Source organism: Chelonia mydas, chromosome 3 (assembly GCF_015237465.2).
Source record: "Chelonia mydas isolate rCheMyd1 chromosome 3, rCheMyd1.pri.v2, whole genome shotgun sequence".
NCBI classification, from domain to species: Eukaryota; Metazoa; Chordata; order Testudines; family Cheloniidae; genus Chelonia; species Chelonia mydas.
The window spans coordinates 33,993,999-34,013,740 of NC_057851.1; the positions used below are offsets into that span (position 1 = coordinate 33,993,999).

Consider the following 19,742-nt stretch of genomic DNA (forward strand, 5'->3'; position numbering starts at 1 on the left):
CAAGAAAAGGGCTCAAGTGGTTAACTTTAGATCCAGATACAGTCCTCAACACCACCAAAAATTTGGAGGTGTTCAGATCTGTGCTTTTGTAAAATCAACTTATGTGTAAAACAATCAAAAAGCTACAACACATTCCAATTTATTTGTGAAGGAATTTGCATGTAATCAAAACCTGAAGAACTCCATAAAGACACTAGGCATACTTGACAAAACACGAGTAGTACCAAATTGCTGATTGTTACAGTGGCATTTTGAAGAGCATTAGATGTTTGGATTTTGAAAAGGTGTTTCCTAAGGCCTTGGACAGAAAATCAAAGGCTAGGTCGACAACTCTTTAAGAAAGAATTATTCCAAACTTGGCTATCTGGTTGCCTTTTCTCAAAATGTGGCAATGTGCGTGTATTTGGGAGAAAAGATGAGCTCAGACCACAGAATTTGAATTCAGATCTGGATTTCAAAACCCCAGAATTTTGAGCGTGCTTGTACTTGGGAGTTTGGTTCACACCATTATAAAATAGAGGACATTTTAAAAATTCAGACAAAGACCTAAGTCTGGATTTTGAATACATCTAAGTTTAGGGGTATTTGGATCCAGCATTTTGGTTTGGGTCCATCTCTATTTTGGAATGAGCAATGGCAGGTTTAGGAGTCTCTCCAAATCAGTACAAGTGTATATGCAGTACTTGGACTTCAAATAAAAACAAAACACAAAAGAGCAGGTCTTGACAACAAGAACCATCACAGAATGGATACTTAAAGCACAAAAAGAACTCAACTCCCAGGAAGTTTGTAAGCAGTTTCTGGAGCTTTTCAGTATGCATTAAACTCATGAATTTATCTACTGGTTAAACTCTTGCCATTCAATATGACTGTGCAAAAATGAAGGTCTGGATTCCTATAGATTGGATGAACCCAAGCCGGTAGTTTTAGTCCATGAGGTGGTTCACACTGTGAAAGATTCATTTGGCGTTTCTGGTTCATTCAGTCCCAACAACTCCAAATTCACCACTCTCAAAACTGGAAGGCTTCACAATGATGTCAGTCAATTTCCTCTCCTCTTCCCACCTCTTCTGCAAATCCTCTACTGTTACTATTTATTAAGGGACTAATCTTAAACGTATTACCTGGAACCCTTTTCCTCCTTGTCTCCCATCCATCCGTCCATCCGCCATAATCAGTCAATTCATCTGGTTTAAAAACTGGACTGTTTTTCTAAAAAATAAATAAGAACAACAGGCCATATTCTCTCCTCACTTATACCAATACAACTCCACTAAGCTTAGCGTATTGAGCACAGAATTTTGACCAGCATAGAACATGCAGGTTTCAAGCCGCTTGACTGATTTTGTTAGTAAAGGAGCATATAGGTGTCATTCTTGTCTCTAGAAAAATATCAGATGCATCAAATAATGAATTTATACTGATCTACTTCAACTGGGGAACTGGACTTCCATGTGCCAGTTTTTTTCTTTCAGTTACATATATGGTATCAATCCAGAGTAACCCCACCGATATCAGTGAGATTTTTGCATGTGTAATGATCGTAGGAACAGTTTGCTAACTGTTTTTGTATTTTAAATGGAAGTATTTGAAAGTCGTCATAAATTCTAATCAAAGCTAAAATGTATTTTAAAGTTGCTTCCTCAAAAGAGGTGCAGTCAGAGGAAGAATGTGTGCAAAGAAAACTAGTTAACCTAACTAGTTTTAAGATGGAGCTTGAAAGACGTATGAACAGGATTATATGGCAGGGTTGTCATCAAAAAGCAGGGAACTGGACTCTGGGACATAGGAGGTCCCTTCCACTCTTCAGTTCCTATGTTCCTAAATGTTTGTGCTATTATTTACTAGGAGATTAAAGGAAATGGTAGTTGATGCAGCGGGAGAGGGGAAATCCCACTTGATTCACTGAAATAGTTTCCACTGTCCTGTAATGCCTGAATTCTGATTACACCTGGGTACCTTTCAGAAGTTATTATTACAGTAGTAATGAGACAGCAGTTGAAATAAATCAGTAATCAAGAATCAAAAAGTTTGGTAATCATAAACAAGACTGTACAAATGTTTCCTTTATCAAAAGTAGCAAGAGCCACCTGTCACAATGAAGATGTCAGAGGTAATAGGGGCCACCACCCTTCATTATTACCAACTGGCTCATTGTACAGCTACCTTACCGTTACTTTGCACAAGTGTAAATGACTCCATAATGGAAAAGACAATGCAGAACCAGATCCTTTGTTTCTGGTTGCCTACAGGCTATAATATTAAGCCTAGTGTTCTGGGGCATGTGACCTGGCACTATTAATAGCATCTTGGTCACTGAGGTTGCTCCAGCATTGAGAAGAGTACAGGCTTAATTGAAACCAATTAATCAATTTCCTTTGGGGATCACTGACAATTGGGTGGCGATTGCTAGGCTAATGGGGCAATTGGCTCAGTAATTGGGAGGATATTAGTGGGCGGACCATAGCATTCAGAGGGTGAGCCTGGGCTGAGGAGTGAAGGTTGTGTGGAATCCTCTACTTGCTGTAACCCTGCACTACCCTGTGATACTTTGTAAGGAAAGAATAAATACACATGTGGTGAACGCGTGTGGGGTGTTTGTGACTGAGACACCAAACGGACTGGCCAGGCAGTGCACTACATGGGGTAGTGACTGAGGTGCCCTGAAACAGGGAGGTATCTGGCCCTTCTTTTATGCTCAAAACAAAAATGCACATGCAAAAATTCCTTCTTTTTCATGTCTGGAACTGGTCAGATGTTTTCTTGTGGAAAATTCTGTTCTGTGGAATTGACGTATTCCTGTGGAATGTGTCCATTCAGTCATAATGTTTGATGGAAGCCAGGCATCTGGTTTCCTGCCAGCGTGCCCACCCACTGCCTGCCTCCCTGGGCTCCCCACCAGCTGCTTGGCAGGCTGCCTGGTAGGATATTGGAGAACCTAGGGTCCCTCTGGCTCCCTAGGCTGCCCAGCTTCTCACCTAGCAGGCATCCACTGCACAGCCAGGGAAGCCAGACAGACAGCCCAGCTCCCCAGGGTGGCCAGCTTTCTGGGCTCAGGCTCTCCAGCAGCCCACCAAGTGAGATGTTGAGGAGCAAGGGCTCCCAGGGTCACTAGGCTAGCCTGTTCCAGGCTCCCCAGCTCCCAGCCTGCTAAGGGAGCTGCGTGGTCTGGTAGCCAGCTCTATGGGCTACTCAGAAAGCTTGGTGGCCCACCTCCTGCCTAGCTAGCTTCCTCACTCTAAGGGGTACTTGGGGAGCCACTGGCCATCTCCCTGATTAGCTGGCTTCTGTGGGGTGGCCAGGTCCCTGTTACCTAGCAGCCCACCTGGCTGACTCCCCAGCAGGCCTGATCTCCAGACTCCCGAGACAGCCTGTTCCCAGGCTGCCCAGCTGCCTGGCTAGTCACTTCCCCAGGCTCCCAGGGAAGCCAGCCAGCCAGGAAGCCTGACAGGCAGGCAGCCAGCAAGCCAAAAACCTCCATTTTGGTTCTCCCAAAACTGAATGTTTCTGGAAATTCCTTCCTGCACAAAATTTCAATTTTTTAACATTTTGTTCTGGTCTGGTTAAAAAAAACAAAATTCAAGAATATATAGTCTTTCCTGGGAAGGAATTTCCATTTTTCAGCCAGCTGTATTCATGTTGTTAACACTGGGCTTGTTCTTGGGCCTTGTTGTGGTTTTATTCATGGTTTTCGCTTGGTGCATCCCTCAGGTGTCTCAATCTCTAAGGGTATGTCCCCAGCTTGAGGAGACATACCTGCACCTGCTCTGATCAAGCTAACACACTAAAAATAGAGTGTAGCTGTGGTGGTGCAAGTGGTGGGAGGGGCTAGCCACACTAGCATCTCTGACAGGATTGTACTCAGCAAGGGGGGCACTAGCTCCTCATGCTGCTCAAATCTCCACAACTACAATCTATTTTTAATGCACTAGCTCAGGGGTTTTCAGCTTGTGGTCCGTGGATCCCCGGGGGTCTGAAGACTATGTCTGAGGGGTCTGTGATATGTTGTCATTACCACAGAACTGTGGTTTTCAACAACCTGTGGTCCACGGATTTTGGGGGGTCCGTAGACTATGTCTAAGATTTTCGAAGGTGTCTGCACCTCCATTCAAAAATTTTTAAGGGTCCACAAATGAAATAAGGTTGAATACCTCGGCAATAGCTTGATCACAGTTGGACTGGGTATTTGTCCTCAACCTCCCCTTCTCAAAGTGTAGATATACCTTAGGAGTGAGACTCCTGCCTGGATGGCATCTTTAGAGAAAGAAAAATCTCCTACCTAGTAATTCTGCTTCTCAGAAGATTTTATCATTTAGGATTCACATTCATCCACCCACCCCCTCAAAGTTTGAAGGGAAGCCTTTTTATTTATTTGTATTGCACTAGCTCCTATTGTGCTTGGCACTGTACAAACACACAGTAAAAAGGTAGTCACTGCCTCAAACAGCAATCCAGGTTAACGACAAGAGGCAAGAGTTGGACGAAACCAGCTAATGGGCGGGATGCAAAAGATGAAGTAGCAATGGGAAGTACTCCACATAACGCACAGTCAACTTGTGGAACATATTGCCAGGAGAAGTTTTAAAGGCCAAAAGTATAACAGGGTTCAAAAAAGAATTAGACAAGTTCATGGAGCATAGGTCCATCAATGGCTATTAGCCAAGAAATTCAGGGACGCAACGCCGTGCTCTGGGTGTCCCTAAATCTCTAACTGTCAGAAGGTGGGACTGGATAACAGGGGATGGATCTCTCAATAATTGCCCTGTTCTGTTCTTTCCCTCCAAAGCTTCTGGCACCGGCCACTGTCAGAAGACAGGATACTGGGCTATATAGACTGTTGGTTTGATGCAGCCTGGCCATTCTTATGTTCTCATAATAATGCAAGCATGTTTTTGCATAATCAATGCACACAACGGGGTTTGCTTCCTGCACAGACATCTTCAGCTGGTGGTGTTTATCTCTACATCTTGATCGGTTTGTATTGTGCTGCATTTCAGAGGCATTAATTTTTCAATGATTGGCTTGATGCTATTTGGTGAACTTTTACTTCTTGCTAATTTAGGATGTGACTGGAAGGTTCTAGGGATTACAGTTACATTCCACACACAACCACCATTGGGGACCAAGGAGGTTTTGTGCTTCTACCCACTCCCACTGCCCTTAGACTACTAAGGAAGTTCTACCTGTCTCAACTAGGGAGCCAAGAACAAGAATCTTGCAAAGGGAGGAGCATAATTACAAGGTAAGTAATTTCCAGTAAAGCCAATGGTAGCAGCAGCGGTGGCCGGGAGCCCTGGGCCCTTTTAAATCGCTGGCCCCGGGGCAGCTGCCCCTTTTCCCCCTGTTGGCAGCCCTGCTGGTAGGGTCCCTACCGGAAGGGCCACCAACGGAGGGTCAGCAACGTTCAAGTGCTGCTGCAGCAGTGCTTTAATATCAGTTGGGTACAGGCCAGTGCTGCCTTCTTACCAGTATGCCGTACCAGCCCGTACCAGCCCACTTTCACCCCTGGCTCCGGTACTTGCTTGTTCTTAGCCCTGTCTCACTCTAAGTAACCCAGCTCTGACCCTCTCCTCTGACTCCTCACTTCTGTCTTTGGCTCTGACTCTAGGTTCTGACAGCTGACTCCCGCTCTAACCACTAGGCATGATTGCCCACGTCCTGGTCTCTGACAGTAAGTTACAGTCCCTGCCTCTGAAGCCTAAAATCTTAACAGTCCATGCATACCCTCCAAAGTGGGGAATGTCAGCCTACTATACCTTCAAGAGATTCTCCGCAGGAGCAAAAAAGTCATCCGTTGCAAATAAAACCTACACAAATAAAAAAAATAAAAATAAAATAATTTTAAATATATACTATTTTATTTCATTTCATTTCCTAGTGCAATGTTAAGTTATCCAGTAAAAATAAAATATTAAGTTGCCTAAAGGCTTATAGACATATACATATAAGACCATATTTAAAAAAAAAATTATTTCTGTGTATGCATTTCTCTTTCCAATACTCCAATGAACCTGCATAGAACCCCACTGAATTCAATCGTTTGTTTGAGGATCGGGACCTTACTCTTCTTTCTCCATCTTTGTATGCATTTCTCTTTCCAATACTGTACTCCAATGAACCTGCACAGAACCCCATTGAGTTCAATTGTTTGCTTGAGGATCAGGGCCTTACTCTTCTTTCCGCATCTTTATTTACAAAAAATTTACCTACTGCTGTGACATAGGGAAGGGTTTGTTTCATTTTCTTTGTAAATAACTTATGATGCGTACACCTGAAAAACCTCCACCTTCTTGAGTGGTTCTTCAGACTAGAAGCATTGTTATAAGGATTCACATGACATGATGCAGAAAAAACAAGTGGACAAAATATCTTTTTAATCACAAACCAGGACACACCTGGCCTTCCACTGAGGATTCTTATCTCCTCGTAGCTGCAGGACAAGAAGCCCTGCTAGTGGAGGTATACTACTGGTACCTCCATCAATGAGATGCAATCCTATATTTGTGAATATGTATTTGTGTTTTGTACATACATATGCCAAACTGAACAATCTTAAGGACATGGTTCATTTTACAGCAGAGCACCTTTTTCTTTAACCTTCATCCAGTATTGAGAAAAAAGTTACATTAAATATATTGTGGGGGACTTTTGTCCCCCAAATGCATTCAGAAACTAAGAATAATTCTTTAATGTTTTAGGTGAAAAATCTTTATTTAACGAGCAAATTGAAAGAACTAGCTGGAGTCTCATTGAGTGTGAGTCAGTATACAATTTTTACACGTCAGCATCAGTATGGAGTTGTCAGAGCATACAAATTCACTGCATTCTCCACATTGCTTGTGGTCCTTCCGATCAGCTGACCTTGGGCAAATTTAGCAGAGTCCTCTGCTGAGTTTGCTAGGTGCTCCCGTGGTGGCTGTTTTTTGATGGTAGCCAAGGGATGAGAGTGCTGCTTTGATCGGGATGGTGAGATGTTGTGTATGAAGGATTCTTCTCTTTATATGTGCATCTACAAGTCATTCTCCTCGAGTGACAAGGAACAAGAGCCTTCTTTGTCTTGGGCAAGTGTGGTGCCAAGCAGGATTGTCACTGACCTAAGTGATGAAACTTGCAATGCCAGCAACATGAAGCATGTTGAAGAAAAGAACCATTGGTCACCTAATTGTCTTGCATCTGTAGGAAGTACATTCCTGCAAGATGGTCATTGTTATCGACACCACTTTTGTCACTCTACTGGAGAATTATGTGGGGTTTCTTTTTTGTCTCCTTCTACAACCTTGTCGTAATGCATCATCTATAGCATTATTACTGACTTGCCCTTCTTTGGAGCATAGGAAGCCAGGATGATTGACCCAGAAAACCCAAACACGATGACAATTTTCTCTGTTGCAAAGTGGATGTATATCATTGGGTATATCTAGCTCCTTTCATCGGATTGCTCCAACATAGGTAAAAATTGTATTGACTAGATCTTCAGAATTTGAACACTAGGAAAGACTTTGTGTTCAGATTATAAAACTGCAAATTAAGACTTGTGGATTCTATTCCTGGCTCTGCCAAAGACTTCCTGTGTGACCTTTGGCAAATCTCTTAATTTCTCTGTGTCTCCTTTTTCCCATCTGTAAAATGTGGATAATAATACTTAGCACACATGAATGTTGAGAGACTTAATTCATTGGTGTCTGCAAAACACTTTTAGATCTTCAGTAGGAAATAGCTGTAGAAATGTCAAGTATAATCTACGCTAAAAGCACAATTTGTGTTTTGAATTGCATACATTTACCTTTCCTCCTACAGCTTCACACACCAAATCATTCCGGTGGAGAAAGTCAGATCAAACATGAGGTTTTTCTCCTTTGAGATGAGCAGCCATCTTTCCTCTAAAAGCAGAAGTGAAGTATTCTATTCTATTCGAAGACAAAATGAGAGAAATGAAAAGGAGCATGTTCAGCATAACTTCTCATTTCATTAATTCTGTCCTGGCTTCTCAGCCGTCAGAGAAAACTTGGACTCCAGGAATGGGTTATTTACTTGCTGGAAGAAAAATAGCTATCTGAACAGTCAGGATACGCTTTTATCATCTCCATTGATTTATAATATGCATCTATCGGAGATAAACAAAAATATGATTAGGTGTGGGAGTTAAATCAAATTTTAATAAATAAAAAGTCCACATATTTTTCAAAGCTGTAAATAGTAGATTCTTAATTTACCTTCTTGCATCACGATATCAAAGTTCACCGTCTATTAATCACTCCCCTCACTCTTCTTTTCTGCAGATGAAATATAGCATGTTCTAAGAGGGTTCAGAATTGCTTCAGGTCCATGTCTCTTTGTGCCAGCCTAGACTCGGTAGGATGCTCCCCGTGGTGGGAAATCTTCTGGGAGAATCAAGTGCTGGTTGACTTCTCTTCAGTGTGCGACATAAAGGAGGACAATGCTAGCAGGAGAGCAAGCATAGCCCAGGGAGCTAGTGAATGCACTGTATCAGCCACAACAGCTAAGCAGCTGTCATCAGGGGTTCCTCCATGCCACAAGCCTTGACTGAAAGCTGCCATTTCACTGCAAAGATCATGAGGAAGGATAAGAGCAGCACTGCCTGCCCTCCTTCAGGGTGAATCCCCTTGTCATTCAGATGCAGGGAAATGTGCATCTAGTGTGGGTGACTCTAGTCCAAGGTTGGAACCCTCCCTTGGTCTATAGATAAACATTATACCAACAATCAGATTAGAATAATCACTGTATCCCAGACCACTGTCTAGGGGCCAGGTGGCATGGTCTGCCAATGGTTCCTTTGTCAGGAGGTATATGCACATACTCCTTGTGCAGATACTTCATGCTCCTGCCAGCTTGGGGAGGGGAACTACATGTAGGGCCACCCTTGTTTCCTCATAGCTTCTCCCTGTGTTTATGTTCTTGTCTAACTACGAGCTCTTCAGGTCAGGGACTCCATCTCTAGTTGATTTGTAAAGCACCAGGCACCTCGGCAATACTGTAATCCTAGTAGTAATACATATGCTGCCCCTTAAGAGCATCAGCACCTACTTGGGTGACATTTCTGCAGTGAGCCTGCAATAATGAGAAATGACCCATTTCATTTGGCTACAGAAACAGTATTTGCTGTTTTCAAATTTACAGCAGAATGGGATAGCACAGAAAGGTAGGAAGGAGGAGGACAGAGAAAGGAGTGTACAAAAGCCTGAAGGCTTCATTCTAGGTTGACCTCAGAACTCAACAGTTGTTTGCCACCACAGCACTGACAAGGACCCTAAGAAGCAGACCTTGCCATCTCCTCTACAGCTGAGGAAACCCCAGGCTGTTGCATAGTTAATGTGATTCTACTGGATAGTGGGACAAGATTTATGGAGCCTGTGCAAGAGGTTTGCACCTGTGTTCAGTGTAGATATCTGCTGTGCAGTAGCTCCCTGGAAGTGATTATAGCGTAGGGTTTGGGAAAGAGGAGCAGCCAGTGATACAGAATTTTCAGATTCACCACTTATTCTCTTCAGTGCTTCTCTTCAGTGCAATTGCTGTGGGTGCTATTGTAGCTCTGAGACTACAGTTCAGAGCTGTGGAGCAGTTCTGCTGTTGCTGCACAAGATGGGAGGAGATTATCTTGTTCCCACCCCCAGGACCTGAAAGGAAAGGATTCTGTCCTCACCGCATCATGACAGACCCTTAAGCCCAGTCCTGCTATTATAATTTACCCCATGTTGCCCTGAACCGTACTTCCATTATACCTACTAAATATGATTTTTTTTCTCCATAATGGTTAGTTGGTTGTTTTATGCTTTCTTTATAATCTGATTGAGTTATCTCATTAATGTTTTCCAACTGTAATTAGAGCAATCAGCAGCCAGTTGATGTATTTAACTTCTTCCATGTTCCTACACTCTGCCACCAAGAGGCTACTCTACAGGTTCCTATTGTTAAACATGCATTTACTGAACAACTCCGGCAATCAAAACCTCCACTAGACAGTAGATACTTTACTTTTTAGAGAAAAGTGATTCTTTCAGTACTCTTTGTATGTCTTGTTTTGAGCAAATGGCACTGTCCATTATTAGAAATGAATGCCATGAAGTTACATTGACATTGATCAGGATTAGGGAAAAAATATCAAAAATTTGGTGCAGTGTCTTTTGGGAAATCTCATATAGAATTTCTAATATCGCTATATTCTTCAGTATTTCTGTTATCAAAAAGGGACCTCTTTCATTTTACACCCAAATTTACATCTGTCACATTGCTACCATAAAATATTAAGAGAGATATTTTCAATAACAGCCTCTACTTTGGCACCTGCAATTGATTGTTGGTGCAATTTTATAGTCACAATAGATTGTGGATACACACTTCAGGGTCTAACTATCTGATCTGCAGGCACAACTAACAGTTCCAGTTAGGAAGTTCGAGGTTTGAATTCTATGATTTGTGTCTGTAATCAATTTCAGACACAAGATGAAAGGTCAGGGTAAGGCCTTTATGTTTCATAACTGGTATTTTCCAAAACCATGTCTCTTCGGATGTCAAGAGAAAAATTATAGTTTTCTTGTGCTCAAGTATTTCATAATTCAGATACCATTTAGGTTTCTAAATGGACCCATCATTGTCTGATCTAGGCACGCCATTACAAATAAATTAGACAACCCAAAAGTTATTAAACATTGTTTGAGAGAATACCTTAGAAGTTACTTTACTTTGGAAAACAAATACTTAAATTCTTATAAAGATTAATTCCATCTGAAATATCCTTATACTCCCATGCAATGTAAAATAGCCTATCAAAAAATAAAAAACTTGTCAGCAATGGCTTTTTCATGTTACCTTATGACTTGTTCCACTCCTGTGTCGGCTAAAGAAATAAGAAATTTTTAAGAGGTCAAAGTTTTTAAATGTTTGTCTGCAGCCCAAAGTAAGCATAGTGATGCAATTGATCAGTAAACAGCCACTGGGCTTATTGATTCTGAAAAGCAAAGATTAACAGCTCATCTTTCCTTGTTTTAGACTGATATAAATATTTTTCTGTGCAGTTCTTTTTGGAGCTTAAACATGTACAGCCACAGCTTATTTATATCTTGACTTGTGCAGCATATTCCACGGTTGGCCTAACTGATTCAAGGAGGGATTTAGCTCAGGGCACGTTTTCTTGGCTGCACTTGGCTGCTTTGCATCATGCCACAAGCATAAAGCAGACCTAAAGCTGGCATAACTAGCCATAGGAGGATTATCCCTTCGTCCTGTGATCTTCCCTTGGTACAGAGCCAGCATACTGGCTGCTATGCCACACACACACTGGTTGTTGGCACAGGAGATGTGACTAGGGAAAAGGGGTCTTGGTGAAGTAATCCCTCAATCCCAGCAATTCCTGATTGCTCTAATGTTCTTAGGGCGATTAGAAGCCACTTTAACTTTGTGCAGTCGCTAGGCTGCTCAAGCTTTCCCCAGACACTGGACCAAGACAGCCTAGGATTGTGAAACTTGCAGTTACTGGTGCAGCTTCTCTCCCAAGTTCTGCTGTGCATTCCATGGCTGCACCTGAGGTTCTTGGCCTTTATACACAGTGGTATGAGGTAGACAAAGGTTTCCTCGGATGAACAGTAAAACAGTAGTTGCAATAGCTGTAGTACAGTAAAAGCATCTGAGGATTCTGTTATGCAGCCAAGTGCACTTCTTTCCTGGCATTATGAGGCCGATTGTGTCTTCTGCTGATGCTGGATCTGCAGAAACTGAGTCACCATGCTTTCATCTGCTTCTATTGCTCCCTGTCCACGTGCAGCTGCTGTACCAGGAGGCACCCTTTCCCTGCAGAATGTTCCAAAAAGACATCAACACAATCCCTCCCCTCGTGCCATGTGTGAGAGACTCCCTGCCGTGGATACCTCCACTGGCAGCTTCCATCCCTTTGAGAAAGGCTCCCACACCTGTATTTTAGATTCACAAACAAAGATTTCTTTTCTCTTTTGCACTAAAAAGGGAGTTGCACCATACAACATCCTCTTCACTCTCAGAAGATCTAGGTAAAGAGGGGTCTCTTAGGCCTTCCTTTTAAAAGAAATGCAGATGAGGCTCAGAGGGTCCTTTGACACAGGTGTCTCAAGCCCTTTCCACAGAGGTCTCAGGGAGAGTTTCCTTCTTTCTACCCCTCCCAGCTCTGATGCACACTGAAACAAAGCCTGTTGCTGGTGGAGCTGCACTTGAGCCCAGCTGGCTCAGCTTCTGCCTTCCCCTGAGCTTCCTTCATTGCCCCCTCCCCTATCTTCAAGGTAACTGGGGTCTATACACCCCGTTACATTGTATGCCCCCTACCCATTCCCCATCCCTAAGAAATCAATCCCTACTACAGGCTAATCCCCTTCATCCCTCCCCAAAAACAACCCTCACCATGTATTTGGTTCAGTAACTGGCCTGTTACAGAAGAGAACCTTGAGCAGCAAACGAGCCTCTGACATGCAACCCGAGGTGGGGAGCTCCCAGAGCCTGGACTCCAGCCCAACCCCAAACATCTTTACAGCAATTTTTAGCCCTGCATCCCAAGCCCCTCAAGCTCAAGTCAGCTGGCCGGGCCAGCCATGGCCATGCCATGGGTCTTTTATTCCAGTGTAGCTGTCAGAGCCCTGCCCTTCCATTGCCGACACTACAAGAGCCCTGCCCAACCACAGGAGGCACAGAACTCAAAAATCCTTGTAGGCCCAGCTCCTCAGACATAACCACTTAACACTGTGGTTCCTAAGTGGGATTTGGCACCTACCCCCAGGCTTCTACTTCAAGCTTTTGCCACTGGATGTAGGCTGGCAATCCTCCCCTCACCCAAAGGGCACCCACGTTACCTTCTTGGGGCTTAATCGCTGTGCTGACCACTGTATCCTGTCTCTCTCTGCCATTTAGCTATGTGCGCTCCAACGAGAGGACTAGATCACTAGCCTAATGCTGCTGCACAAATGAGCTAGCGGGCTACTGGCTCCTATATATTGCTGAGTGCAACAGGGAGAAAAGCAGCCTCCAGGGGGCACTAGTCCCCCTCTCGTGCAGGTGGGCTGGGATGAGGAGGATAAGAGAAGAAGCGTGGGTCCTCCCTCTAACATGCTGGTCAGCACAGCCAAGCCAGCCTGCCAGGGGAAAGAATCTGCAACAGGAACAGAACTCTGTCAGGCATAGGCATAACCAGAGTCACTGTCTGGTTCCCAGTCAGCTCTTGGGGCAATGCAATAGTGTGCTGTCCCTTACTCAGGGTTTGCGGAAAAGCCACATCTTAACCTCAAATGAGTAAAACATCTCAGAGGTCAGCTTGTCTACTCATTTACTATTGCAATAATGTTCCCAAAAGATTCACACATTAAGCACTGTCAGTTAAAGCAGATTACACCATTTACCACCAATAAATTCAGGAATTACGAAGATGTAAGAAACATGTGAAGATAAACTGAAATATCTAATTCACCCAAGCAAAACTTCATTACAAATGAGTTAAGGCTGATTAAAGGCAAGATCCACCCACTCAAAACCATAAAAGCAAGGAAATACCAGGTTAATTATGCCCTATGACTGCATTTCTCCCACAGCTCTTTTTACATGAAATATTACTAAACCCAACACCTTCCCTTATTAGATTTTTTAAAAATCTCTTCTTTCCTCGGCTACCTTATTTAATATTGCTTCCTACTGTGTGTTTGTCTTTGAATCCTCTTCATTTTCATTATATTCCTAGCAACAAATTTAGCATACATAATCTCAATCATGCTCCATTAGATCTTTTAAACTTGCATTATTGGTTTAAATATTCTCTCTTCTTTTTAACCTGTGACAAATAATCTCCCACAGTCTGTTTACTATTAAATATGCATCTCTGAGAGGACATCCAACTGTAGGCTGCTCCATCATATGTATATATTGCTTTGTTTAAACAGTGCTGGAATCTGTTCTTTAGTTCATACTCAGTATGAAGATAAGTATGAAGTACGTAAGAGTGTGGAGATCAAAACAGAGCCGAATGGGGAAGGGTATTAAACACAGCATAGATGCAAATTAGAGGACTGTTTAACAGCACTTAGCACACTTTTGACACAATGAGTGAGATTTTCAAAAGCCCTCCAGCATTGCCAACTCTGCTCCCACTGAAGTCAATAGGAGAGTTAGGCCATTACAGAACGCCTTTGAAAATCCTACAAATATTAATAATCTAGATAAGTGCGAAAACGGACTTGGAATCAATGTGCATAAACATTTAGTGACAGAGGATGTGGAAAAAGCTAATGTACTCAATGCTTTTTTTGCCTCTGTCTTCACGAACAAGGTCAGCTCCCAGACTACTGCACTGGGCAGCACAGCATGGGGAGCAGGTGACCAGCCCTCTGTGGAGAAAGGAGTGGCTCGGGACTATTTAGAAAAGCTGGACGAGCACAAGTCGATGGGGCTGGATGCGCTGCATCCAAGAGTGCTAAAGGAGTTGGTGGATGTGATTGCAGAGCCACTGGCCATTATCTTTGAAAAGTCATGGCAATCCGGGGAAGTCCCGGACAACTGGAAAAAGGCTAATGTAGTGCCCATCTTTAAAAAAGGGAAGAAGGAGGATCCTGGGAACTACAGGCCAGTCAGCCTCACCTCAGTCCCTGGAAAAATCATGGAGCAGGTCCTCAAGGAATCAATTCTGAAGCACTTAGAGGAGAGGAAAGTGATCAGGAACAGTCCGCATGGATTCACCAAGGGCAAGTCATGCCTGACTAATCTAATTGCCTTCTATGACGAGATAACTGGCTCTGTGGATGAGGGGAAAGCGGTGGACGTGTTGTTCCTTGACTTTAGCAAAGCTTTTGACACGGTCTCCCACAGTATTCTTGCCAGCAAGTTAAAGAAGTATGGGCTGGATGAATGGACTATAAGGTGGATAGAAAGTTGGCTAGATTGTCGGGCTCAACGGGTAGTGATCAATGGCTCCATGTCTAGTTGGCAGCTGGTATCAAGTGGAGTGCCCCAAGGGTCGGTCCTGGGGCTGGTTTTGTTCAATATCTTCATAAATGATCTGGGAGGATGGTGTGGATTGCACTCTCAGCAAGTTTGCAGATGACACTAAACTGGGAGGAGTGGTAGATACGCTGGAGGGTAGGGATAGGATACAGAGGGACCTAGACAAATTAGAGGATTGGGCCAAAAGAAATCTGATGAGGTTCAACAAGGACAAGTGCAGAGTCCTGCACTTAGGAAGGAAGAATACCATGCACCACTACAGGCTGGGGACTGACTGGCTAAGTGGCAGTTCTGCAGTAAAGGACCTGGGGATTACAGTGGACGAGAAGATGGATATGAGTTAGCAGTGTGCCCTTGTTGCCAAGAAGGCCAAGGGCATATTGGGCTGTATTAGTAGGAGCATTGCCAGCAGATCGAGGGAAGTGATTATTCCCCTCTATTTGGCACTGGTGAGGCCACACCTGGAGTACTGCGTCCAGTTTTCGTCCCCCATTACAGAAGGGATGTGGGCAAATTGGAGAGAGTCCAGTGGAGGGCAACAAAAATGATTAGGGGGCTGGGGCACATGACTTACAAGAAGAGGCTGAGGGAACTGGGGTTATTTAGTCTGCAGAAGAGAAGAGCGAGGTGGGATTTGATAGCAGCCTTCAACTACCTGAAGGGGGGTTCCAAAGAGGATGGAGGTAGGCTGTTCTCAGTGGTGGCAGATGACAGAACAAGAAGCAATGGTCTCAAGTTGCAGTGCGGGGGGGTTTAGGCTGGATATTAGGAAAAACTATTTCACTAGGAGGGTGGTGAAGCACTGGAATGGGTTACCTAGGGAAGTGGTGGAACCTCCATCCTTAGAGGTTTTTAAAGCCTGGATTAACAAAGCCTTGGCTGAGATGATTTAGTTGGTGTTGATCCTGCTTTGAACAGGGGATTGGACTAGATGAACTCCTGAGGTCTCTTCCAACCCTAATATTCTATGATTCTAGCAAAGTGCAGATGCAAAGAGGATAATTGATGGATGGGTATATATGAAGAAATTTTTATTGTAGGATAAGAGATGTTATAATATCACTTTACATTGCATCTGGAATAGCGTACACAGTTCTTATCTGCACATATCAAAATAGAAAAAGATGAGACAAAAAAAAGGTGACAAAACCAATACAGGTACCTCCTGAAGAGACTGAAGGACTTAATTTGTTTATCCTCAAAACCTGTAAGTTTAAGTGGGTCCACATTAGCTAATGCTTTGGGCTAAATTTTCATTTAATGTATTTTAAGTAGGTAATACGCATATATGATTGTACATGCAAATCAGTGTCCATGATAATATAAGACATATAATATAAACTTTTTAAAAGTATGTTAAATTGGCCCTGTGGGCTTGCATAGATGCAAGAAAAGAGAGGCTCTTTAAAGAGAAAAAGACAGTTACCTTTTCCGAAACTGGTGTTCTTCGAGATGTGTTGCTCATGTCTATTCCACAATAGGTGTGCATGCTCGTCATGTGCACCGGTGCCAGAAGTTTTCCCCCTAGCAGTACCCATAGAGGGGAGCGCCCCCCGCAACCTCTGGAGTGGTGCCTGCCTGGCACGGTATAAGGAGAGCTGCGCACTCCCCCCACCCTCAGTTCCTTCTTGCCAGACAACTCCAACAGAGGGAAAGGAGGGTGGGATGTGGAATAGACATGAGCAACACATCTCGAAGAACACCAGTTACTGAAAAGGTAACTGTCTTTTCTTCTTTGAGTGATTGCTCATGTGTAGGTGATTCCAAGCTATACCTGTTGGAGGTGGGTCGGAGTTCACAAGTTCCCAAGACGGAGAACAGCCCCACTGAACCCAGCGTCATCCCTGGTTTTGGGGACGATCGCATAGCATGAGGTGAACGTGTGAACCGAAGACCACGTGGCAGCCCTACAAATGTCCTGGATGGGGACGTGGGCCACGAAGGCAGCCAACGAGGCCTGTGCCCGAGTCGAGTGTGCCCTCACAATGGGTGGGCGGGGGGGGGGGGGACACACCTGCCAGCTCATAACAGGACCGGATGCACGAAGTGATCCGATTGGAAAGCCGCTGAGTGGAAATCGGCTGGCCCCTCGCGCACTCAGCCATGGCGACGAACAGTTGTGAGGACTTTCTGAACGGCTTGGTCTGCTAGAGGTAGAAAGCCAGAGCCCCCTTAGCTGGTACAAAGTACTTGTGTTCTGCCTTTTTAGAGATGGGGGCCAACGAGGCCGATGTTTGCCACAGGGCATTTGAAATCTTAGACATCCCTTCATGGAGAGGCAAGGCCACCCTACCTGGTGCCGATGGGGACATGTAAAATAGGGAGTCTGAGGGCTCCTCCATCTCCTCTGCCTGGAGGTGGAGGTTTGTTGCCACCCTCTTTAAGAGTTCTTGGTGGGCCCTGAAGTCCTCCTGTGGGATGGAGGGGGATGGGGCCGCAATCTCCTCCTCCGGGAGAGGAGAAGAGGCCGGTGCGGTGCTCTGGGTGTCGGCCGGCACCAGAGGGTCCACCACCTGGTCGGACTCCAGGCATGGTGCTGAGGACACACGTCCCACCGCCTCCTTTCTCAGGGGTCTGGAGAGGGAGGCCAACGGTGCCCCCGAAGTTCCAGCCACCCAGCGAGCTCCCACCGGGGGCTGCACCGGAGGCCACGGTGCCCACTGTTACCATTGGGCCAGCCACTACGCTCGGTGCCACTGCACCTGGTGTGGCACTGGCGGGGCCGGCTGTTCGGGTTGGCTGGCCTGGCCCATCGAAGGACGGCTACGAATGGAGACCAGGCTGGCATAAGATCTGCTGCTGTCTCTGGTCCGGGAGGAGCGGCGGTGCCGGGATCTATGACAGCCATGGGACCGCAATCTCGACTTGGAGGACCAGTACCGGCAGTAACAGCTGCTCTGCGAATGACCTCGACGGGCAGACCCACGATGGCGAAACGCCAGCAATCGACGCCCTGGGCTGCGATGTCTTGGCAGAGACTTGGAGCAGGAGTCCGAGCAGGAACGGCGTTGACAACCGTGCCGTGATTGACTGCGGTACCCTCTCCGAGATGAGGACAGATAGCAATGCCCGCTGCAGTCCCGCCAATATTTGCTCCTTGAGGACGAGCGGTGCCGCGAATCCCGGAGGGACAGAACCCAGCCAGACAGTCTGGTTGGCGTCGAGAGCAATCCACCTGGACTCTGCCCCGAACAATCGCTGGGCGGTGATCGGCATTGGGAATGTTCCCTCGACCGAGACCGGTACCGAGCCAGTGGCAACTGCAGAGATTCCAGCAGCGGCTTGCCTCTGGAGTGCAGGGCCGACGTTGGCGGCGTTCCGGGCACCGGCATGGACATAATGTCCCGGGCCGCTTGGAGGGCTTCAGGCATGGACAGCATCCAGACATCCGGAGAGGCCTGTTCTGAAGGGGCCAGGCTACTCCACTCAAAGTGAGTAGGAGACCTGGGGCCTGGCGGGGATTGAGGACTGCCCAACATGGGCCTAGCCTCTGTCCCAGACTTCCCTCGGTGCCGCTGCGAAGAGGGAGTCTTCCTGGCCCTCTTGGCATGCCCCATGGATGTGGAGCGGTGCCAACTGGTCGATGGCACCGGAGGGTTGCCATGTACTGATGCCGGGGTGCAGGGTACCGGTTCAGAGCAGCATGCCAGGGTCGGGGTCAGCGCCGACTCCATCAGGATGGCCCTGAGCCTAATGTCCCTTTCTCTTTTGGTCCGTAGGTTTAAATGACTTGCAAATCTTGCACCTTGTGCTGATATAGGTTTCTCTCAAGCAGCGCAAACAGTCTGCATGTGGGTCACTTCTTGGCATAGAATGCCTACAAGAGCCGTACGACTTAAACCCTGGGGCATGCTCACTGACTAACTAAACTAATTAAACAGCTAACTAACTACAGGTACTAACACTGAATGAACGAACAGTTCTGGGGACGAGCTAAAGCAAAGCTGGAGCAGAGCAATTCCAATGCACCTTCACTGGCGGCAAGAAGGAACTGAGGGTGGGGGGAGCGCGCAACTCCCCTTATACCGTGCCAGACAGGCGCCACTCCAGGGTTCGCAGGGGGCGCTCCCCCATACGGGTACTGCTAGGGGGAAAAGCTTCCGGCATCGGTGCATGTGGCGAGCACGCACACCTATTGTGGAATACACGTGAGCAATCACTCGAAGAAGAAATGCAAGATCTCTGATTACCAGAATAATAGAAGAAACTATATTGTCCCTGGCTTCTGGACAGATACCTATGCTTGTACAAGGGCAAGGCTAAAGGGTGCAGGAGTTCTAGTCTATTCCCAAGATGTATGAATTTAAGACATGGTAAGAAACAACCATGAAATCAGTGTGCCATGGTAATACCTTGCACAGTGATCAGGTACAATCTTTTCCTCTACATACACTTCTTGGTGATTTAGAAGAGATTTCACACCTTATCTGGTTTAAAGGACAAATTTTCCCTATTAAATTTGTGTCCAGAGCAGGATAGAATTTATGGGGATAAAACAGCAGGGAACTAGATTAAGACAAAAACAATAGCGCTGATGTGTAGAAAAGGATGCTATTTTGTAATAATAAAGTTAATGAATTGCACTTTTATACCATCCTATTTTGCTACGTTTCATCTCAACGTTTCACTGTTTTCATCAGTAAAAGACAAACACAATTAACTGAATGCATAACTTAATTCTCCTAGTCCTGACATTTTGTACCTACTTATGATTATGACTGCACTGAAGGATGAAGCAGGGATAAAATTTGACTTGTGGATGTTGCAATGTGTAACAT

The 19,742-nt window shown here is 45.2% G+C and overlaps 1 protein-coding gene across 1 annotated transcript in view; it reads right to left on the reverse strand.

Moving 5' to 3' along the window:
- ALLC (allantoicase) overlaps positions 1-18,521 on the reverse strand; it is a 38,260-nt gene extending 19,739 nt beyond the window's left edge. Inside the window, 5 exon segments of the mRNA XM_037893481.2 lie at positions 1,125-1,212; positions 5,757-5,807; positions 7,784-7,880; positions 11,883-11,968; positions 17,667-18,521. Coding sequence (XP_037749409.2) covers positions 1,125-1,212; positions 5,757-5,807; positions 7,784-7,880; positions 11,883-11,968; positions 17,667-18,521 — 1,177 coding nt within the window.
- Between the last annotated feature and the right edge of the window lie 1,221 nt (positions 18,522-19,742).